Source organism: Falco punctatus (genome assembly GCF_963210335.1).
Source record: "Falco punctatus genome assembly, chromosome: 6".
Classification (NCBI taxonomy): domain Eukaryota; kingdom Metazoa; phylum Chordata; class Aves; order Falconiformes; family Falconidae; genus Falco; species Falco punctatus.
In genome coordinates, this window is record NC_137585.1 from 55453109 (window position 1) to 55477714 (window position 24606).

General features: G+C 41.5%; 1 protein-coding gene across 3 annotated transcripts in view; it reads left to right on the forward strand.

Annotated features, from left to right (window-relative positions):
* Positions 1-2961: 2961 nt before the first annotated feature.
* LEMD3 (LEM domain containing 3) overlaps positions 2962-24606 on the forward strand; it is a 53309-nt gene continuing 31664 nt past the window's right edge. Inside the window, exon 1 of one of the 3 annotated variants that reach the window (XM_080390756.1) lies at positions 2962-7300. In XM_080390756.1, coding sequence (XP_080246882.1) covers positions 5752-7300 — 1549 coding nt within the window. In that variant the 5' untranslated portion in view covers positions 2962-5751. The remainder of the gene's footprint in view (positions 7301-24606) is intronic. The other 2 variants (XM_080390757.1, XM_080390758.1) reach the window with 2 other exon arrangements.

Genomic DNA, 24606 nt, shown 5'->3' on the forward strand with positions numbered 1-24606 from the left:
GTAATACCAGTAATTGTTTGGAACACACCAAATTTAGTGCTTTGCAGCATCCTAATGACATGGACAGAAAGCAGAATGGTGGCCCTATTCTGAATATCTTTGATTTGATTATTTTTGTCTATTGTATGTATTTATACTCCGCTTATTCATTGAATAAACTGAAATTAGAGCTTTGTGGTACAAGAAATGAATTACACAATTATCCTTATATGAAAATATAAAATGCAAACTTCATTTTTACTGTTCCATGAATGATGTCTCTTGTTTTAAACATTAGATGAATGAAATAAACGTAAGTTTTAAAGACAGTAGCCTTGGATCAAAGTCAAGGATTTAATTGTCAACAGTGAGCTCTTTGTGGCTTTGTCTACACTGCTCTTCACATTGCCACAAAACACTATCAAGGTCCCAAGCCAGAGTGCCATGCCTACAGCCATATTACAGGCTGGTTAGGACTTCACAAAAAAATCTCATCAGGTGAAGTCAACATGTCTGTATCCTGCATGGTGCTCATTATTTTCTTAAGTAAGAAAGGTACAGGAATGTAGGAAATCAAGCACCTCCAGGTTTTCAAGGTGCTGTTGATTTCAGGCAGGATCCCTTCCCAGTATTCTCCTGTGTTAAGGATGCACCTTGAGATTTTATCATTCCTTAGACCTTGAAAATACTTGCAAGGTCTACCTAATAATAGGAAAGTAGATGCTCAAAAGCCAGAATAGTGTATTGCCATGACTTTTGGCCACAACTGTGCTGATAGGGCTTTATATATATGTAGAAGTACATCTGCCAATTCCAGGTAGCAAATGTGTGTTTTACTTAGCCAGTTCCTGCTTAAGAGTAGTCAACCAATATGAAAAATACTCGGCCCGACTACCAAGCTCAGCTTCCCTTTTTCCTTTTCAAATTGAAACAAAAACCCCTGGATGTAATCTACCACAATGCTCTAGAGAATGAATTACACAACAGATTTGTCACCCACTTAACTGTCTATTACAGCATGCAGTCTTCTAGCAGCAATTGCTCTGAGACATAAGATAATGGGGCACGGTTTTAGAGACCAACAGCTGAGTGACATTTTGATACTGTGCTACTTATAAGGCTTATCCATTCTCTCTGAACAACTTCAGGATGGGCCTCTCAACCATTCATCTGCATTCATGATTTCATACATCTGCCTCTATGTAACCAGAATGTTTCTGATTAGCTTCCCAAAAACAAGAGGCTGGAATGTAAAACTGACTACCGTGATAAACATCAGCTTTTAGTCACTATTATTTCCTTTGTTTTATTCCTAAAGACCTTGTCTCTACTGATGGGTTTTTTCCTGTTAGCTTTTTTTTTCCTTATTGTTTCTTTGTTACATTTTGTCATGAAATCTCTTGTCTTCCAATAGCTGGCATTCTTCTTTAAACTCAGTTCCTGGGGAGTTGGACAGCTCCGGTTCAGGTTTTAAAACAAATATACCTAGCCATTCTGGCTCCTGAGAAAAGAACTGAACACTTAAAGCAAATTTTAGTGAAAGGTTTATACATAAATAAGCTGTCCTTTTTAAATAAATACATTTTTAAGCCACTTTTAAGGATTTGGAGTTCTACCTTGTGGATTTTTTTTCACCATACAGAGTCAGCAGTAATGCCTCCAACAGTCCCATGAAAATGGCCAGAGTCCAGAAACAAAGACATAATGAAGTGAGACAGGAATTACATGACCAGATCAGAGATGAACACCCAGTTGAGAACACACTATTCCATGGATCAGTACAGGTTATATAAAAGCGTTACCTGCAGGAGAGGATTCCGTTGCCTTACGAAGTCTCAGACTAATAAACTAAGATGGTTCACTTTTAGCGACAAGAACTGCACAGTCACAGCAGGTCATCACATACTTTGTGAGAGTGGAACTACTGTGGGACACTTAGGCAAGAATTGTAATCTGGACACACATGGCTTCTTTGTGAGATGTAGGGTACTAGCACACTGTGCTCATGCTGTTGCAATATGCAAGCAGTCCAGGATCACATGGGAAGTGCAAGCACTAGATACCTTGCAGGTACCCACATTGTAGCCACAAATAAGCAGCAATGCAAAGGCAAGAGACAGCATAAGCCTTTAGAATATTAATAGGATGCCTTCAGGAAAGAAAAGCATATTCAGCAAAAGATGTATCAACAAAAGACACAGGCTCACATGCAGAATGGCATGGTCGATACATAAACAAATGGTACATATTAGTACCATTATACTGCTGTTAAGTTTAAAGAAGATGGATTCATTCTCATCACACAAACCCACATGGAAGTTGTAAGGAGAAGAAAAAAGAAAAGAGGGATGTGCAAGTGAGTCTGTTCACACAGAACTAGCATGGTGGCAGCAACTGTAATATTTAAAAATAAGTTTTCTTAGTAAAAAGCCTGTTAAGTTTTATAAGAAAAAAGTATTTCATGTTCATCACGTAGTATTTGAAACAACTGGATAAACCAGAGTAAATATTTTTAAAATAGACTAATACAGGTTTTTTTCATAGTGAAAAGGGATTTCTTCCTATGCATACTGTCATAAGAGTAAACTGTACTAGTTCCTGGAGTTCTGTGATTGTGTGACAATCTCCACTTTCTTTTAAAAAAGAGGAAAAGCACATTCCTACTCTTCACTAACATTCACATTCATTAACGTCACATTCTCAAGACAATGTGAATATGATTTCAACATACCCTAAAGAGCAAAAATCAAAAGGTAAATAGAAAGACACCAGCATTTACAAATTTGTGAGTTTTACAAGAGGGTCATATTTCTTTTAGATGTGACTCATGATTTCTAAATGTTTCAGGTATGCAACAGTGAGTTGTATAGAAACTGGACAGCATTCGTTGCTAGAGGAAGTTGCAGTAAGAGAAGTGCTAACCCTAGAAAGGCAATTGTCATCCACAGATTCTAAGAACTTACAAAAATGCATGAACATTACACAAACTTGTAATCAGGAAAAAAAGGTAAAAGAGGTATTAAGATACAACTTCAAATCCAAGTCCAATGAATTTGACAGAAGTATGGCTGCTAACCTCCAGAAGAGCATCTTTTCACCCGATGGAAGAACTGGCAGTTTCCTGAGAACACCAGCCCTTTAAGGATGACAGGGAAAAGATAAAACAAAATATTTGATTCAGAAAACAACTACGATTTTTTTCCTGATGAAAAACAGTCTCCACACTCCTTGCAGTCAACATTTAACTTCAAAAAAGTATCTACTTTCAGTATCTACTTCAAACTTGCTATGTGAGCTATTGATACTAATGAGGCATTGATATTATTGATACTAATGTATATTATTAAAGAAATGTGGAGACTTCGGGTTGATAGCAGAAGTATCCTTACTGCAGTATCAACCAGAAGACATGTTTTTTAAACATTTCAAAATATTTTGGCACACAGATTTTAAAGCATAAAATGGAATATGCAGACTTTTCAGTCAGCTGTTCTGTATGTCTACATACTATAGTTTTGCAGGAGGTGATTCAATTGTTAACAATCTATGGTATTTACTGCCCTCCTGCTGCTAAGTAAACAGTTTTACAGACTAACTCATGCCCTTGCTGTAATAAACAGACAGAACATATGGACTGCATCGGTAAGCTGACAGGATCTTCAGCTCTTTCAGGACACATTTTTCTAATAGAAGGAAGGTGTCTGAAGTAGGTACTAGCCAGAAGTGCGCTTGTCAGGGTGGTGGCTGCTCTGGGACTGCCTGCTGTTGGTTTGGCCAGTGTCACAGGCAGTTGGAGGCAAGCACTGAGTCAGGGGGCATATTCAGACACATATCCCAAACAGCTGGTGGGAGATGTGGGTTGCTTCTCACTGAGGAGGAGGCATGGAATGTCAGAAGCATTTCTCATGGCATTTGCATATCAATTAGCTACCACGGGATGGGAGATAGGACAGAGCAGGTACATTTACGTTAGCGATTTCATGTGCAACGGACTTCATGTTGAGTGTAATCTTCCTTACAGCTGGAGTTCTGTGCATTGCTCCCATGCACAATACTGCCATATATGAAACGGCTGCTATGTCAGGGAAACAAGGAGAAGGAAGGCTGTGCACAGTGGTACCATGTGGAGCACACCAGTAACACAGAGCCCTGCCTAGTGCTTCTCAGCCTCAGAAGAGTTGTGTTAAAGGAGGCTTAGATGAACAATAGGACAGGTTCTGCACTCCCAGGTGTGGTAGGTCATAAATGGAGGGTGGGGTATAGGAGTTAATCGCCATCATTCATCATCATCGTCATGAAAGATGGCTTCAAGCCACTCTTGTAGTTCTGTAGACTTGGTTTGCTCTTCAGCGCATAGCTGCCTCACAGCTATCTTAACTCCTGCTCTGCAAGTGTTCCTCAATAACAAGATCAGCAACTTCAGTTTTGACATTAGCAGGGCACATCCACAACATCCCCACTGCAGCAGACCGTGAGGGGGAACATGCAACTGTTCCTGCAGCTGAATCTTGTTTCTGGACCACTTCTGTGCATGGTGGTGTAAGGCGAGTCAGTTAGGTCAAAATGGAAACCCAGCCTCCTGCATTTATGACGTGATAAGCAGTAGGTAAGCCCAGGGTTTTGTCATTCAGGGTGGACAGATAAGAGGCATGCTGGTCAGAAGATTCTGAAGCCTCCACATGAGGTTCTGTGGCCAAAGGGCCAATCCAGAAGGGCCAGCGCATACCTCACACTCTGAGAGATGCCAGTGTGACATCTTTTTACGTTAGCACAATCATTCTGACAAGTGCATATTTGTGTATATAGTCAGATGGGCAGATTCAACCGCAATGTATCTGAAAGACTGTATTTGTGCAAAAAAAAAATAAAAATTGCGCAGAGTAAGTCCCGGCAATTGCAAACTTAAGGAGGGTGGTGCTCAGCCACTGACAGTGGGGATGCAGCTTCCCACTGCCTGCACGCCGGCACACCTCGTGTCTCCTCACAGCTGTGATGTCCTGGTGCCTGACTCGCCCAGCGCAGCCGCCCGCCACCTCGGGGAAGGGCCCAAGGAGGGTGCGCACGTGGGCTGTTCAGGGCAGATCTGTAACCCGGGCACGGAGTGACGGGGAGGTGCCCGATGGGCCTGGCATCGCGCACCGCAGCGTGTCCCGACAGCCGGGACGCAGCCGGCAGTCCCGCTCTAACGTCCGGCCAGAGGCGTGCACAAACCCGCGCCTTTCCGACCAGACCTGCCCCTCCAGCTCCGCCGACACCCCCCGCCGCCGCCGCCGCCGCCGCCTCCCGCACCTCCCACCCGGCCGCCCCCAGGCCCGCCGGGGCTACGTATGTCGCGACTCCCCGACCCCCAGCGGCACGCCTCCCGCCGGCCGGGCGCGCGGCTGCGGGGTGCCGCCCGCTGGGGGGTGCCTGCGCGCCTCGGGCCGCCGCCTCACCGCCCCCCGCCGCAAATCCGGCGGCCGAGGGGGCCGCGCCGGGCCGGGCCGCCGCCGCGCCAGGCCCCGCCATCCTCCCCGCGGCGGCGGCCTGAGGTCTCTCGCACGCGCCGCCGCCGGCGGCCCCCGCGCGCCAGCCGTTACGGGCGGCGGGGTGGGGGAGGGGCCGCCGGCGCCGCGCGGCCCCGCCCCCCCTTCCCCCGTCTGGCCCCGGCGGGCGGCGCCCGCGGGGTGACAGGCAGGTCTAGGCCACAGCCGAGTGCGCACGCGTCAGTTCCGGCGGGGAGCGCGGCGCGGCGCGTGGGTAGGAAACGCCGCGGCGGCGGGGGAGCGGAAAATGGCGGCGGCCGCGCAGCTCACGGATGAGGAGCTTTTCTCGGAGCTGAGGCGCTTCGGCTTCTCGCCGGGGCCGGTCACCGAGAGCACTCGGCCCGTCTACCTGAAGAAGCTGAAGAAGCTGCGCGAGGACGAGCGGGCCGGGGCCCGCGGCGGCGCCAACAAGACCCGGAACAGCAACAACAATAACACGGGGGCCGGAGCGGCGCCGGGCGGAGGCAGCGGCGGCGGCGGCTCCGGGCGGGCGGCCCCGGGCGTGGTCGCGCGGCTGGCCGGCGCCGAGCACCCCTACCTCCCCGGGGCTGCCGCCGGGAGCGGCCGGAGCCGCGCAGCACCCCCTGCCGGGGGCGGCAAAGTGCTGCTGGGCTTCAGCTCGGACGAGTCGGATGTGGAAGCCAGTCCCCGGAGCCAGGCCGGCGCCGGCGGCGGCAGGAGGGAGCGGGCTTCACCCCTCTTCCGCGGCCTGAGGCCCGCCGCCCCCCCCGGCGCCTGCGGCGTGAGTAACAGCTCCCCCCCGGAGGAGGCGGCCCGGCGGAAGCCCAACGCCTGGTGGGGGGCGGCGGCCAGGAGACCGGCGGCGGCTCAGGGTGCGAGGGAGCCCGGGGACGGCGGCGAGGAAGGAGGGGAGGAGGACGAGGAGGAGGAGGAGGAGGAGGAGAAGGAGAGCGAGCAGCTGCGGTGGAAAAACCGGACCGTGAACGGTAACCGGCTCCTCTCCTACGGCGGCAGCAGGGACAAGTACTCCGACTCGGAGGAGGAGGAGCAGGCGGAGGCGGCGGGGGCGAGGGCCAAGCAGCAGGTACCGAAGGAGGAGCCTGCAGTTCGCCGGCCCAGACGGAGCCTCGGCAAGTCTCCTGCTCCATTCATAACAAGCAAATGCGCTGCAGCCGGCGCTGGCGTGATGGAGACGGGCCAAGAAAGGGCTGGCGGAGGCTGTGGTGCTGGTGTAGTCGTAACGAATGACAGGGCGGCGGAGGCGGCTGCTGCCGGGAGTCTAGACAGGGGCAGAAATCAGGAGGAGGCGGCGGCGGGGGGAGGAGGAGGATGTGAAAATCTGGACTCTAATCCTCCCAGCCCCAGATACCGCATTGGCCTATCTAAGAAATCCCCTGCAGTATTGTTGCTGCCACCGCCGCTCACGGACGTGGACAGCAGTAAAATCACTGACCCTCCAGGCACCATTAGGAAAGCGACCAATAATCATGTTCTCAGCGGTGCTGCTGGTAGCTGTAGCGTGGAAACCAGGATCTATTCAGCTACTAATAGCCTTCCCTCGGGTGGAACCACCTCCTCTCTTAGACTCAACCACTCCAATCATACGGGTTCAAATCATACCTACCTGAAAAACACCTACAAGAAGAATCTCTCAGAGCCCGAGGAGGAGCTTCTCCAGCAGTTCAAAAGAGAGGAGGTATCCACCACTGGAGGCTTCAGTGCACATTACCTGTCCATGTTCCTCTTAACTGCTGCATGCTTGTTCTTTCTGATACTGGGATTCACATACCTGAGAATGAGAGGTTCTGGAGTAGCTGAGGATGTGGGAGCCAACAGTAAGTATTAGGTGAAGGGTAAGAGCAGTTGCTTTCTGCAACTGGGTATACAACTGTTAATTCACCGTTGTGTTCCCAGACATCCCTGACTGGAACAGTTCTGGGTTCCACATCGGTATAATCTTTCTGTATAGGATGGAGCACAGAGATACTGCCTTTCCTTAAATACATACCTTTCAAGCTGGTATAATAAGCTTGCAAGACATGTGAGGATAAACTCAAATCCGGGCATTCCCTGCTGTAATCTGTTGATACCTTGTTTTCTACACAAAGCAATTTTGTGTTTTGTTCAATAAAGCAGATCTACGGTTAGTAGAGAATTGATAACATAAGGCTTTATGCTAATCTCACAGAAGTAATTGTGCACACTTAGATACCTGGGGTTCCTGCAGGGCTGAGATTTTACTGTAGTTGTTTGGTAATAAAACAGGTTGTTTTCATTTATTTGTACTGAGGCTTGAAAAAGATGCTAGGTTGAGACGATGTTACACACTACAACAAACTGCAGTGAATGCTGGACCTATTGTGTATTGTTTTCTAATAAGTACTTTTCTCTAAATTTAGTTGATAGTATGTGTGAAATACTGTTGTGCTTTTTAGTTTGAATTTCAGAGCATTCTTTTTTTAATCCTGAATTACTTGGGAGCTTCTTTAATATGTGAAAGTAACTTCTTGGAATGAATTTAGAAACTACCATTTTCTTTTCACAAAGCATACAAAAATGGAAACGTACCACCTAAGGGTGGTGATTCATGCTAATTCAATTCTTGGCTGCTTTGAAATGGACAGTGGAGATTGTAACACCAGAAAGAAAAATCATGCCGTTACTGTCTTAATTTCCCATCAGGAGCAATGAAAAATTATGCAAAAACCTGGTTTGGGGATGTGAGAGCATTAGAAGGTTCCTGGGGACTTGCATTTTTCTTGAAATAATTGAGGAAGGTGTGTGGGGTGTATGCATGTGTATATATTTCTTTGTATAGATGGTAGAGGATTTATACACTCATGTGTGGACACGTCTACAGTGCCTTGTAAGGAGTGATCCCACTGTTAGATTGGGATCTGCTACATGTTACAGGGCAGAAATAGCAGTGTGGGATGGGTTTTTTTCTTTTCAGTTTCAAATGTTACTCATTACATCGTGGTAACAGAATAGTTCTTAATTCTGTTTTGTGCTCCTTGGTGGGAGGGGGTAAAGGATTCAGTGTTTAGGAAGGACAGTAGCAGCAAGGACTTAAGCATTTGCACTGGTTTCATTGCTGTCCACGTGGCTCTTAATGCCGTTCAGTCTTGTTTTTTGGGAAGGTTGTGAACATAGGCGGCGGGTAAGCTAAAATTAGATAGTGTAGTGTGACTGTTGGAACTACTCATATTCTGTGGTTAACTTCTGGCCATAACTTCTAGAGACATACATAAATTTTCTTACGTACTGATAAGCTGTGTAATTCTACTAAGATGCATTAGACTTTTTTTCTGGTCTTGAAATGTGATGATTTTAATAGGGGAGAAGGTCTGTCAGCCTGCTGGGTTAAACTTTTTGACTGTCAGATTCAGTAGTTGAGTTAAAACTTGCCTGCCATGCTGATTGATAAAGATGGATGTCTTAGCTATGCAGATAGCAATAATACTGTGAAGAGAAATCCACTCTGAACTTTTTGTCTTGGAAGAAAACTTGGTTTTGAATGTGTGAACTTTCCTGTAGAGCATGTGGGATCACTGTGTTGTGTATATTGCTCTTAAGAAGTTAACTCAACTAGAACTGATATACAGGGAAAACTGTTCTCTTCTGCCCTTTTGCTTAGGTTTGGCTGCCCAGCCAATGATCTGGTAGCCCAGGGTTGCTTGGTAGTTCAATTGAGCCAGTTCTTGGCCTGTTCCTATTTGTTCGCTTTTCAGGGGAACTCCTGAAGAACTGTTCTGGCACTGACACTCACATTTCATCTGTCCTCCTTCCTTGCAGCCCCAGGCTTTGCAACATTGACAAATGTGAACAGAGGGAATAGGGACTGTTGGAAGAAGCAAACAGCAGGTTTTGTGGCTTGCTCTTTTGATAGGAAGAGGAGCAGGCTGCTGCTTTTAAGTAGTATGGGAATGAACGGAGTTTCCCTGCCCACATGCTCAGCACATGCTCCCTAAATTCTTACTTCTCAAAGGGGCATATGCATCAAAAATATGGTAGGCCCGTAGAACAGGCAAGAACAGACAAGACAGGCCAATAAAGACTGATTGCTACTGGGAAAGGAAAGAGCACTGTTTTCTGTTAGATGGTCCTCAAGTTTAAACATCATCAGAGTCCTTTAGTTCTTATGCTTGTGTGGGTGTATTGTCTGTTTTCTTTATAGAGGTAGAACTGATAGGCTATAAATTTTTTGATAAAAATGTGTGAATCTCGAGAAATAGCCTTTCAGTTAAGTGATTGGTTACTGAGTTTTTTCTGTCTTTTAGATGGGTGTAGCTAAGATTCTCTTGGCCGAGAGTGATTCGATTGTGAAAAACTCAGTTATTTTCAACTTCAAACTGTATCATAAACTGTTTTAGCACTTACTGGACTCTGCCCATCTCCATAATTATAGTTACTGTGAGGAAAGAAAACAAGCAGTTATTGTGTATTTGGATGGCTTGTTATCCTAACTTTGCAGGGAGTGACGCACAATGAGCATAATGTTGGTTGTCTTAATTTTTCATTACCTAAAATGAAATTCAATCAAAATAAAGTGGTATTATGTGACATGAAAAAGATTTATCACAAAGTGCATCCAGTATCAGCACTTGTAGTATTTGTCAGGCTGTAATCTGAGAACAGAGGAGATACATGTAACGGGGGAGGCTTAAAACTAGGTGTTGAGGTTGAATTTAGGCCAGGTAAAATAATACAGATGAGAAGTGGTAAGCAGAAAACCTCAGAAGAGGTTTATATCATGCATACTGTTCAAATGATTTCTTATTCAGAGCTTTGAAACAGCTATGAAGTGCTTTAGTTTTTCCACACATGTGGTATTAAATGTTCAAAGACAAATCGGAATAAGGCTAATTCTTCTGTGTCTTGCCTGCATATGGTCACTTGAGGTAAGGTTTTTAGGCATTTAGCGGACTAAAATGCAAATAGTATCTATGGGGCTTTTCCTAAAGCATCTTAAACTGTTGAAATTAAACTACTCTGTATAAGCTTATATAAAAGACCAACTAGTGGATAAGTGCATATTGTGCTCACTAGCTCTGTTAGTGTTGTATGTGAAAAGAAAAACAAGTTTGGGCTTCATGCTGGTAACTTTGTTCATTTGGCTCTTGCTTAAAGCATGTTCGACTTGCACCTGCCTTCAGAATACCATGAAACTGTATCAACTTCTTGCAAAGCCAGCATAGTATTTTGTTAGGAAAATGGTAGATTTTACTTTTGTCTACTTCCTAGGGCTCTTCAAACCCTGAAGAGTTGTGTGTATCTTGCAACTAATTTGGGTTTATTTTGTGGTATTACTCTGAGCATCTCAAGTGGTGGCTCCTGGGATTTAGTTCTAAAGTTATTTTTCATGGAAAGCTGGTAACAATATCAGATCAGTAGATGTTGCTTTCAGGTCTGGTTTGCTTTCTGAAAGATGAGGGCATTAGTACAGGTGCTGTTTAAGGTTGTAATCTGAAATAGTTTGCATGTAAGTTACTCTCACTGTTTCTGCTACAGTATTTTGCCTGAGGAGTAGTTGATGTGGCAAACCCCGGCCCCCCCCCTCCAACCCCTGAAAAAAACCCAACAAAAAAGTAATCTTGAAACTTTCAGGTAGGTCTTGTCACTTTAAATTCTTATTAGGAGAGGCTTTTGAAACATGTATTGGTAGTAATTTTGTTCTTGTTACAAAACAACTGTTGGGAGGATAATCCTTACTTTATTTGCTACAACTTGTGTTCGAGTAGGGAGACTTAACAGTTGCTTACATTGCAAGTGGAAGCTTATGTAAATAACAATTCTAAGTTTAATTCTATTCCATTGATTTTGCTTTGTTCTCAACTTCTAAATCCCTTGGTTGTTAAAACTTCTATAGGATTTTATGCAGGAAATTTCATTGTTAAGAAGTTAGACTTGTGTAAAAGACAAAAAGATGAATGTTAAATCACAGGCCTGGAAATTACTGTTGAAGTGCTGTGGTATTTCATAGATAACTGTTACAAATCTACTTGCCTTCTAAGGTCACCTTCTCAGAAGAGTCTGTCATCTTGACAGTGTTGGTTTCAATGGAAGAAAATAAATTTGGGCTAAGAAATATTTATAGAAGAGAAGATAGTAAAGGGAAAAAGCAAACCAAAAATATTTTGAGAATTCCCATGTTGCCTGGCTATTAATGTTGCTTGAACTTTGCAAGTGATACTCTGACTTGTATTTAAAGATGTAACAACTTCTTCGACATAGTAGCACGTAGCTATTTGCTTTCTGTGTATTGCTTTAAACTCTAGTTAGCAAGTTTTTCCCTTCTAGTTGATACAAAAGAAAACCCTGATGTGTATTTTAAAGACTTAATTTCTCTTGTAGCTGATGTCACTTCTGTGGTTTTGAGTTTTGCATCAAGGTCAGTACATCTGAAGAACCTTAGGCTGCCTTTATAAGGTAAAGCCAGGCACAATACTTAAAATTTCCTTAGGATTCTTGATGCTATTAAACTCTAGACTTCCGTATGGTATATGAGAAATATATTCTTGAAATATATTTCTGATACATATATTTCATTCTTGAAAATGAGTATCAAATTTGGCTGTGATTTGTACCCATGAAACTCCAAATAATTGTTACATAGTGCAAAATAATTCATCTTAGCTGTCAACTTCAGATACTTCCTAAAGGATAATAAACTGTTTACCTTTGCAGCAGTTTTGTTAGTATAAGGTATAAATATGAAAATTGCTCGTCAGTATTTGAAACAAAATGACGCAACTTCAGAATTACTGTTTTTAAGTAGATGGTGGTGTTTGATACTTCAGAATATTTAGAACTAACTTACTTGGCATTCATACTTTAAATGTGCTGCTCTTTGCAGACACGCACAAAACTTTCCTTATGCCATGACTTTATTTGTTCTTACAATTGTTTTTCAACATTACTCTTGTAGGCCATGCATTTTTGTGAAGTCATGGGAAATCAGAACTAAAATTACTTGCATGGGGAGCAGGGTTGCAGAAGAGCTGTAGCAGGATCTGTTTTCACTAGGTATCAAAAACTAATAGAAAGTTTGCACTCCATTCCATAGTGCATGGTATTTTTCTCAAAAGAAAATTTGGTTACTAATGTGAATAAAATAAAGGGTGATCTAGGATCTGAAAGCAGATCAGTTTGCAATGTCATGTTTATAAAGCATTGCAGACTAGAGAAGAGTGGGAAAGCACTTATGTTCTTATGTTAAGAACCCCTGCCAACTCTAATAGTGTGCAAGTGCAATACAAATGTCTTTCTGATTAGGACAGATACATACAGCAATAATGGATAGAGTGGCAATGTTTTAAGGAAGAGCCCACAATACCCAAGGATTTAAATTTAGCATTGTAGGAGCTCCACTTTGCACTGTTTCATAATCCTCAAGTATCTCAGCACAAGAGGAGAATCAGGCCTGCAGTCTTTCCTGGGGACTAATTGTGCTTCTAAAAAATCATGTGCATTTAACTCCTGTTGACATCTCTGTTTCATCTGGGAGCAGTAGGTTACAAAACTTTGGCATGATTGCTTACCCAGCTAAGCTGGCGGGAGTGCTAGAGTCATACTGAACTGATCCCTGTCATGCTTCTAGGCTTGTGCCTCAGAAATAGTATGAATACGTGAACAGGTCAGAGTGCTCTGTTTGAGGAAGTTTAGTCACTTAATAGAAAAATGTAGGCAAGTAAATTAAGCAAGTACAACAGTTTTTGTTGATAAAAGTGCTGTTCCAAAGCTGTAGAGAAGCACAGAGTCTGTTGTAATCATGAGGCATTTATTTCTTAAACCTTTAAAGTTCTTGTGAGTATTTGTATTCTGTGGTAGAATTAATTGTCTGTTGTGATCTCTGGTAGGTTGAGGGGAGTAAGTTGACTGGTTAAAGGATTGTGAAATCTAGATATGTAAGAAGAAAAAGTGATTTTTGAGGGGATTTGCGTGTTTGCTAAGGACTTCAGTAGTGGTATCTTTGGCCTTACTCTTCCTTTCTTGGCTTTTACAGTTTCTGCTGGTAGGTCTAGAGCTGTGGGAGAGTTGCTGTGATTATAATAGATGAGGATATGATGTAACTCTGCCACTGATCAAAGTAACCTTGATGGCTTCTGTCCACTGAGGAATTCTGATTTAGAAAAACTTGGAAAAGCAGGAGTGTTACTGATGGAAAGATGCATACTGATGGATGCAAGGATAGATCAAAGAATCACCGCACAACTTAAATCTAATCTCATATAGGTTCCTTCTGTGTGGAAGGTTTACTCCAGTTTGTAATGTCTGATATTGAGTCCTACTGTACTGTACACAGTGCTTTTTAGTGCTGTTTCGCTGTGTTACTGTGGAGGGCGAGAGGGTAAGGGGCAAGTGAGTGTGGATGCATGCAAACTGTGAAACAGGCAAACATGAAGTGCCTGGTGGGCCTAGTTTGTTGGAGGAGATGTGCTGTTATGTTTGGTGTTTTGCAAAGATGAGTTGTCTTTTTGCAGAGGAAAGGATCAAATTTTCTGCTTACTGAGGGTCATATTGTAACACGGGTATCTTGAATAAAGCTGCCTTTTTAGAATCTTAAATTCCTTTAGTTGCTTTAAATGAACTCTGAGTGACAGACTGAATTGATACAGAAGGCTGTTTAAGCCCCTACCTCTTCTCCCCACATGAGAGAGAGAGAGGTCTGACATCGAATGAAGTGGCATTAAAACTTAGTAAGTAGTCTAGAAGATCCATTGCATTCTAGTGATGCTGTGCTAGGTAAGTGAGAAAAAGGTCTGTTCATGAATAAAAGGATTGTAGACCAGTTCCTAGGCCAGTTTTTCTCTGTCTTAGAGAAGGCCATTTACTTAATTAAAAATTGGAAGATGGCTTGTTAGAAAATTTTATATACCTGCTAAGTCTTCCTTCATATTGTTTTTATTCAGTTGTCTTCATATAGGGTTTATATACAGGTCACATCCCCTTAACCTTTTCGTCATTTTAAAATACAAGAAACTTCTATACTTGGACTCAGTGGTGTCTTGGATAAATGCAGCATCAGCCTGTCCTTGCTAGGCAGTGGACTGAATAAAATGTTATCATGGGAGGACTGCTGGGACAAGTTGGATAAATGTAGTATTATTCCAGACCAGATTTTAAGGTCACATCTATCTAGATCTTAATTTTCCTTCTCTCCACAGAAAAGCGTTTCTTTAAAGGTCAGTTAAATCTCTGAATTCCGTATTGGAGAAGCCTCAGACTGTCCATTGACTTCAGAACTGCTTATGCTAGCTTTCGGATATTTTCAATAGGCCACGTATCAAGCCACTCAGCTTAACTGTCTGTCTCCTCAATACTTATCATCTCACTATGTAGTTACACAATAAAACATTCCACAGTGCACACACTCAGTAATATTACTTATCCCAGTGTCTGTTCAGTATCATCAAGCACAACATGAGCCCCTCATCTTGAGTATTTCCATGTCTCACAGCAGAACTTCATCAAACAAATTTTTATCTGAATATGTAGGTACTGTTGGTCATAGAGAACAGGAGTCTAGCTAGAATGAATTTGAAACCTGTCAATAGATATTGAGCAATGGAGCATTCACTGTGAATGAGAGGTTTCAAATATCAAGAGGCAGATGTGTGATTTTTTGTTTTGGGGATTTTTTTTTTTTATTTTGCTTTGTTAGTGTTGCCTGAAACAGCTCTTGGTTGTGGTGTGTGGTGGTTTTTGTTGTTTGTTTGTTTGTTATTTTTTTTTCTTAGAATACTTTCTGGGAAATGGTAAAACATTCATCATTAAATTTTCTGTTAATCTCTGGCATTTGACCTATATCTAAAAGTTTAGTGGACTGTTTGTTCTTTTTCAGGTGTCATGCTTCAGATGACCAAAGAGGGTATCTGTTAATTTTGTTGAGCGGCAGACTGGGTGGTGTATGTGTGACAAATCCTTGAGAGGCCTCTTTCAGGCTGTGGTAATCCACAGTCAAACCGAATTATTGGGAAGGGCTAGTCTGGCAATCTTGCCTGTGCTGTTTCTCATTCCTGCAGATTCCTTGGAAATAGTTTACCATTACTTTGTAGATCAAGAGAAAATGACTTATAAAATTCCTTGGTGCTATCTTGAAAGGAAGAGGAGAATATAATGTCACATTCATCCTAGTCTGTTTCTGTATTGGTTTGCACCTGATGTGTAGTCCAAAGAAGCTTCTGGATGTGAAAGACATAGTGTATTTCAAAGAAGAAGCTGACAAGGTGCTCTTTTTGTCAGAGGAACTTTATGCTGTCCTAGGGAGACTTTGCCTAGCTGAGAAAATGCAGATTTGCTTCTGGAGAAGGAACAAGTCTCACTGCTTATTTTTCAGTTTTGTTTCTCTTGTCTATGAGGGTGTGAGGTACTGCTTATGCAAAAGCAGCTTTGGGTAAAGGTGTTTCTAAATCACTGTGGGAGATGGGGAGTCTGAGTTGTATCTAAAGAATACATCCATATTTGGCTACTTCATATTTTGTATATAATATCAAACACATACTTTGGTACAAACTCAGAAAAAAATAAAATGGAGCGAGGAGAATATCTGAAAGAGCCATACTGTTGTACTGTCTGTACAGTGTCCTTCGAGCTAGTAGTTTTTCATTTCTCATTGAAAACCAGAAATACCAGCCTTTTAAGAAGTACTGCTGAGAGCTCATATATTCAGAATGGGCAGGTGTGTATGCAGTCTGACTTGGTAATCCTAGGTGTATTACGACCAGTGTCTGTTAAGTTTGACTTCCATCAAAGGTGGTATTCCCTGAAGAAATGCTGTAGATTATTTTTTTTCTTTTAGCTTGTTTACATTGAGCTCTACTGTTAGTGTACTGTGGAAATGGACAGTGCAGTGGCTAATGCGTTTTTTGATTTGTAACTTCTTTCTCTTGACGTTCAGCTAAAGGTGCTGCTTATGAACTGGCAATAAAAATGTGCAGATTGAGTACAAGTATGCATGAACTAGGGGGAAAAAAACCCTACAATGGGATGTTAAATCCAGACTTCTGCTGTATGGGATGCATGGTATTAAAGTCATTCCTTTGGAGGGAGAGCAAATGTAAAAGGAAAATGCAGGAAAGTAGCAGCCCTGATAAGGAGCTGCCCTGGTGATTTGAAGACCGAGAGCCAAACAGGGTCTGCCTGTCCCTTCTGTAAGGCAGTAACTGAGCATGGGATACTCTTAGCTGTTCAGGAGTTGGGAATGTACTGGGCTTCTTAAACTTTGGCGTAGCCAGCTATGCTTCCTTAAGCATGAGCTAAATGGATTGAGGACAGAGAGTTACCTTGTTTTGTAAACTTTGTTTTATAAAGCACCTAGCTTTGTACTACTATGTAGTGACTTATGTACTACAGAGTTCTTATGTATCTAAATAGCCATTGGTGTGGTAAGGTTTAATTGTCCCCAGTTTTTGAGATCTCAGTAAGAGTCACTCGTTCTTCCTTTCCATCCTCCCCCCCCCCCCGTTTCTGTGTGGTCAAGATAGGTTCTTTCTCCTCTCTAGATCCACCTAGTTCAGGGAAAGTGCACACAGTAATTCTAGAAGATTCATCAGCTTAATCTATAAGATGCTGATGTAATCCTTTAACTAATAAGCATAACCTGTTTAATTAATGAACAATTATAACATTGGAAGTCTTAGTTCAAGCAGACTTTTCAGCTGAGTATAGGAGCCAATGGCAAGGCATATATCTCAGGATAATGGTAATGTATGGCTGTGTGGTAGTCCAGTTGTTCCCATCAGATAATTTTTATTTGAACCAGCCAGTTTATGCAATCAGACAAATGGTAAGGTAGACAGCCAGGAAGGTTAGTCAGCTCTCTAAAGTCTTAGTCCAGCTGAGTAAAAATGGAAGTCACTGAATAATGCCTACTTTTATTAATTTCCAGTAGTGGTGTTCATGTCTTGACTTACAGCTGAGTTTATCCTAGTTTTGAGCTCTGCAAACTTCTGCTATTGTGTGGTAGGCAGTTTTCCTTCTTCTGTTTAGCTAATATGGATACTTCTGGTAAGCTAGCTGCTGCCTTCTCTGTGAAAGTTCATCTTTCTCATGATGAGAAAGACCTGCTAGCAGGTACCTCTCTCTGTCCTGCATAGGGTAAGCTCTTTTTTCTCCCCCGGATATGCTAGGGCACCTATTGGCAGAGTTTTACTGCCATGTTCAGGCTTTGTATAGATGATTGTTCAGCAGTTCTGCTGCTCTTAGTGCAGCAAGCAGTGATATACCAACGTATGCTGAGTGGTCAAAAGGACAGAGGCACAGCATAATTCCAGTTTTAAGTATGAAAAATCCCTATGTGATCATTATCTTGACTTTGTTAATGTCTTTGCTCTCATGATTGAGGGTCTCTTAAGAGTTACCCTGTCAGTGCCCTCCCTTTAGATGCTGTAAACTGTTCATATTGTAATAGTATATTACTGATACTTCGTAGCTGAAGTCTGTCTGGACGAAGAGGTTATAACTGCATATTTTTACACTGGAAGCTCTTCAAGACAGGAATCCTTTCTGGTTGTACAAGATCGCAGGAGTGTTTCTATCCAGACTGGGTCCCCTGGCAGAGTGACAGTAGATCTAATATTTAATTGCAGATTCCCAATGACTCTTAAACCATCAGTGTTTTAATAACATTTGCTTTGCAAGTTTGTACTCCATCTTGAACTTTGGACCTTGAGGAAAGCAGACCACTTCCTAATTTAACATTGAGCTTCTTGTGCTATCATGTTTTCAAGGTGGTTTCCCCTGCTGCTGAATATCTTTGTGGGTTTTTTTATTTGTGTTAGTTTATTGAAGTTGTAGGTGGTTTTTGACCTTACAGAGTATAAGGAGATAAAATATTTGGGAGGGAACACAGAAGAAGGGAGAACTGTTACAAAAGCCTATTTTGATTCTCTTGCGAACCAAGTTATTCTCTACCTGCTGTAAAGTGCTGGTAGGTGTCTGAAGTCTAAATATCTCCTGGTAATGTTTTGCAACTGCTGATAGAAGCAGTCTTAGTGTGGGGTTTCTTTCTTTTTTTCCTATGTATAAACACTAACCTACAATGGAGTCTGTGTGTATGGGTGCAAGGAATGCAGTATTACCTAAGTTTTAAAATGCATGGCAAATACACTTTTCCTGAGCTATTTTTCCTTAATAGAACACAGACAGCTGTTTATTCATTGAAATGTAGTATGTTTTGTAATGCAATGTGAAAGAGTGTGTGTGCAAATTCTGTTGCTGTAAAACATTTCCTTTCAATGGTAGAAATAAAACTGGAGGGTACTTCATTGTAAGAATTGTTTTATCTTTCCAGAAACACAGATCGTGAAAAATGATTTTGTAAATAATGTAGCACCTTAATGTGCTCTTGCTTAAGTCTGCCCTTGTAATAAGTATGCTTCATGAAGGTCAATGTAGGCATAGAGGAAGTACCATCTGGGGTGAAGACCAGTTCCTGGGTGGGTGTAGCAGCTGGAAGTATTGTCTGGAGTGTTTGGTGACTGGCACTTGCTACTTCTGATGGTGCCTCTCTGAGTTAGGGGTATGAAACACTGCCCAGATCTTTTCTGCTCAAATTTCCTATCTGTCTATGAAATTGAGGAATTAAAATGCAGTATTTTCTTGTTGATAGTGGTGTTCTAAAGCTTGTTCTGTTTCTCAGTGTGGTTGCATTGGTTCTTGTTTGGGCTTCTTTACTTGTTCCTTCATCTGTTGCATAGTTATTTTCACAGGGTCTTCTAGCAGAAAAAATGAACTTCCATGCTTTTTTCATACACACAGGCAGGTTGCATAGTCTTCATTTTGAAACTACAGCAACATATGGTCACAAGGAGTTCCACAACTTAAATATGCATGTGTGAAAAGCCTGTTTCTCTGCTTACTCTGAACTTTTTAACTTGAAAAACTCTTCCTTATACTAGAGGAAACAGCGAATAATCACCCTGTTCACCTTCTCCATAATACTCATGCCTTTACTTCACAGGAGTGAAGTAAAGTGGTGTCTGTTACATAGCTCTGTAGGCCTTGTTTTTTTCCTTCCGAGAGTCTTGCTATGGTTGATGGTTATATTTAGGAAATGGGAGACCAGAAAGAAAGGCAGTCTCTTTGTTAGTATTTGCAGGTGTGAATGTGAGGTATCAGCTCTGTTTGGAATGGGCACTTCAATACAGTAGATTCTAGCCAGCAGCAGTATTTATGGAGCAGTAATATAGTGAAAACTTCCTCTAAGTTCAGCTGTGATGTCTTGGCAACTGTTTCACTTCTGGGTTTATTTTATAAGGCTTTTTGCTTAAAAAAGGTGGTGTTCTGAAGCACTGACTTACAGCTAGCTATTCTGTTTCACTTTTGCAGTATTGGGAATCTCTACAGGCACTACAGATTAAAGTATCTTTAAGCTTTTAAGCACAAAATTTATGATTTCTAGGTTTTCAGTCATTAATACAAGTACTAGAATGAAACTACTGTTTTATTTTTGTGAAACTGAATAATCTGATGAGCAGCTCTTCCAAAACACTAGTGTTTCCTCTTAAATATGGGCCAAATTGACATGACTCTCTTAAGAGCATCTTTCAACATTCAGATCTATTCTAACCAGTATTTAAATAGGCAGGAGTAGATTTAAGCATTCCTAGAAAGGGTGATACAGCTAAAATACGGAGAGGTTTCTTTTTTTTTAAGAAGCAGTGAAGAACTCCAAAGAGAAATTCTGGTATTTCCTACCCTTTTACCTAAAATAGTGAAGACTGCTATTTTCAGGGCTGATAGAAAAATGTGTCTGAACTGACATGTCTATCATAAATATGGTGGGTTTAATTCTTTTAGAGGTGGGTTATGTAAAAAAAAAAATTATGAAATAGTTTGGTTACAATATAAACCCTTATATCAGCTATTCATAAACAGAATTAATTCACATTGGGGAAAAATTATCAATAAAAGCACTCTAAACTGAGGCAGTTGAAGAACTGTTAAGGAAAGATTCAGCTGTTTTTAGAGTTTTTTTAGAATCTGTTAGTTAATGTTGAAAATACTTGGATTGTAAAATTATTGAGAACTTGTTTCCAAGGTCATGTATAAAAAGGCTGGGCTAAAGGCCAATTTCAGGTAGCTGTGCTTCCAGTATTGTTGCTTCCTCTGATAACAATATATTATCCAGCTAATGTTGTTTTTTTGATGAAGTAAGTTCTAATGGAAAGCATCAGGTTATTCCTTTACTGAACACTCCTTTACAGGACAAATGTGGAAAAAAAATACTGTTTCTGTTTTGAGATTAGTCTGCTTTTGACGTGGTGGTTAGGGAGAAGGAAAGTACTTTTCTATTTGCAGGGAGGAACATACTTGCTTCTGCACAAGCTGCTGCTGTGTGCAAGCCTGTGTTGCAGTGCAGTTGCTGAATCCTTGTGTGGATGATATTTGGCACTTTTGGTATCATTGCACTGAGAAATAAAGTGCTTACTGGTTAATTGGAATCATTCTTGTTTCTGTAGCTGTGGCTTTACAGCTCCTTAAAATTGCATTGGAAAGTTACTTTTTCATTTATAAAATCAAATTATCTCTATGTTCAGAAAGATTGTGGCATTAGAATGATTCTGTTAAGTTAGCTTAATATTCAGTAGAGGTCAAAAAGGAATCAATGGCAGCTTTCTCTATTTTTTAGGAAGTGAATTGAGAACAAAGTATATTTGAGAGGGTATTTGAGAGTATCAGTGTGGCGCTAATAATCTGTGGTGCTCCGTCATTTCGAATGGTGTCCAACTCTGTTCTCCAACCTCAGAAAGGACATAACAGAGCTTCAAAAAGGTTCAGAAAGTAGTAATATGATCGAAAGCATAGTATGGCTTTCATAGCAAGGAGCAATAGGACTCATGAGTGTGGAAGAGTGAGGACCAACGGAAAGACTGAGTGAAGTAAAGGCATGAGTATTATGGAGAAGGTGAATAGAGTGATTATTTGCTGTTTCCTCTAGTATAAGGAAGAGTTTTTCAAGTTAAAAAGTTCAGAGTAAGCAGAGAAACAGGCTTTTCACACATGCGTATTTAAGTTGTGGAACTCCTTGTGACCATATGTTGCTGCAGTTAAAAGCTTGCTTGGGATTAATGTGGGACTAGACAAATTGGTAGGGAAAAATACATTGGAGTTGATAATTTAGGGCAGGGAGGGGGGAAGGCAAGCCACTTCTTTCTGTCTTGGGAAGCTTCTGAGGTGCAGATTTTTTTTTTTTATGGCTGGGAGAATATTCTGTTGAAGTATCAGCATATACTTTACATGCTTATGCTCTGGCACTCATTCTTGCCACTGTTCTGTTGATTTCCTGCCTCCAGTTAGGAACAGGTGTCTCTGAAAAGAGTAAAACTTGCTACTGCTGGAGGCAGGATTCTGGGCTAGTTGAATCCTTGCTTTGTCGTGGTGTGACTGTTCTTCATACTTCAGTTTTGATGTTATCTGTTGAAGTGTATTAAATACTGAAACTGTAAGAATAGCAACGCTTCAGGGCAAGGTACCACAGTACATAGGAGATAGCTGTAGTGGAAAGATTAGCTACTTTCTGGCATCCTGGTTTGGTGACCAGAAGGTAACAGAATCCCTTACTTTGGTACCGTGTTAATGATGTGGTTCTAGCTTATGTCCCAAGCAAAGGTATTTTTATTTGTGTATGACTGCCTGTGAAGCTGTCAGTCTTTGGAACTTGTGTCATTGAGACTAGAGAGGCTGATTTGTATGTTTGTGAATGTCTGCAGTTAGGCTGCAACTTCATGTCTGTTAAACCATGCTTTGAAAAAGAGAAGAAATCCCACTCTGTGCTCCCTGTTTGCCTTACTCAAGAAAACTAAAGCCCTGTAAATACTGTGACTGTCTGCAACTCTTAGTAATGTGTTAGGGTGGAAAGTGAGTGGTGGTGATGATGATGAGTGGCTTTATTGTTACTTTAAAGATGAAACCTTCTGTATTTTAGCAAAAAATAACCTTGTATGTTGACACTGACTGCACTTAGATTCCTAAAGTTGAGCATCTCTTGTGAGATGGCTTGGTATATGTGTTTGTGTTGACAGCTTTGGCTGGAATGCTTTGGAGCCGTGCTGTGACCCTTAGCTTTGTATTGGTGACTTCTTGTTATTTGAGACAGACCAGTTCTGCCATTCTGAGGAATTCTGGTAGTCTGCAAGTCGTCATTTACAGCTTGTCCCAACAGTAATGTGTGTAAATTACTAATTAGCGTGTACTTCTAAGGGTCATTAGCAGACTTCTCTGTTAACCAGAACAATATTTGTATGCCACTTTGATTTCTTTTGCAGGCTTTTTGGTAATCTTACTGTCTTGTTCTTGATTTATTAGCATTTAAATAAGATAACTTCTTAAAAATGGAATTTAAATGGCATATCCTTTCTTGTTCTGAAATCAAGTTTTGTGTGAAGACTATGTCCCTTAGTGTACTTACTTTTTGTTTCCTTCTATATCTGGCCAAATAATCCTATTATATTATCATTACACCTTGCTAGGAGTAAAGCTCTTCTCCCAATGTATCAAACTTTGAAGCAGAATGTTTAGCTGTTACAGTGTTTTTAGGGGAGTTGGTGTGGTTCCCTTTGTCAAGTTTTTGAGATCTGTCTTCTGTGAAAGTACTCTTGCTTTTTTTTTATCCTGCAGCTAGTATTCATGTGTGACCAGGTAAAACTGCTATGCTTCTCATGGCTTTATTGCTGTCTGTGGAGTTCTAATGGACAAAGATTGCTGCGTCCAGCTGGTTTGTTGCATCCCTTCTGTTTTGGAGGGCAGTGGATGTGGTTGTCAGTTCATTGGCTAATCTAGAGAGAAGACCCCCTGAGACAACAGTCAAAGAGATTCCTGTTTTGGAAAATTATCTTTATGGTTTTTAGCTCTGTAGTATAAGTAGATGAGAATTGGTTCTTTAAAGTTCATAAAAATAGACTACTTGCAAGGCTGGTAATTATTGCTGTATAGTAGAGCTCTTGAACCTTTTTAAAGAGGAGCTTTGGAAGTATGGTACGTTCATATAAAAAACTTTTCGTAATTTGTTATTAAAAATGCTTAGTTTGGTAGAGGAAAACTTCTTACTCTTAAAACTTGGGTGTTTTAAGAACTGTCAAGAAACCTTTTGTATGAATAATGTTTATGTAATATATTGAAATATATATATATCTCACTATATGAAATATAGTGAAAACTCTACATCTGTGGCTGGAGCACATGGGAGGATTTGGTAAGATCTTAGATCCCCGACAAAAGAAAGAAGGGTGGATTCAGAACAGAGGAGTTACTGAAGTAGTTAAGGAGTGGCCGTATTAACTCAAGGTTGTGTGGTAAATGGTGCAGATTAATTAACAGTTGTTAATTGCATATGCAGCTGATAATTGTTGCAGTTGCATTTAGCATACCTGCCTCTTAAGCCTTCAGGCATCCTAAACTTGCCATAAAATCACTAACTTCAGAGGGGTTTCATGGAAATCCTATAGGGTGAGTTAAAATAATGAATTACAAGGACTGTCAAATTTTTGTGATAATTTTGGAGTCATCTTTTTTTTTCCCCTTTGTCACTTTAACCACTATGTATTTGTGAAGGAGAGGCAAACGTTGACATCTCATCTGGTTTGCTTCATGAATTCAGTGTTCCGGTTTATCAGAATATGAAGTTGGTCACATGTGAGGTTGGCTTTGCAATGGGATTGTGGTGCTGGGAAAGTCTAACACCATTGCCTTCATTTCTGTGCTGTTCCAGCATATGTAGAATTGCAGCTGACAGTTTTCTGTTTGCATTTTTGCAGGCATGGAAATACTGCATTTGTGTTTGTACCGTGGCTCTTTCATCAGAGCTAAAATGTGTTTGTCAGGTATATTGAAATCTATGCACTGTTGCGTCTCATGCCTGCCCCCCTTTCCTGCCCCTTTCCATCTAAACAATATAATCAAGATTTCATGTATGCTCAATAAGATTGACCTTGGGAAGAGACCATAATTATCCTGTCTGGATAACTAATGATCAAACTGGGAGGCTGGTAGTCATCTAGAGCCTTGGTTGTGTTTCTCTAATCCTATTTTAGGCTATTTAGATTAAAAGTTTAGTGTGCTGGGAATGTTCTGTTGAGTTAATGAATGAAATACATAGAAGCTTTATAAAGTTGGTAGCTTGATAATCTAGTAGGCAGTG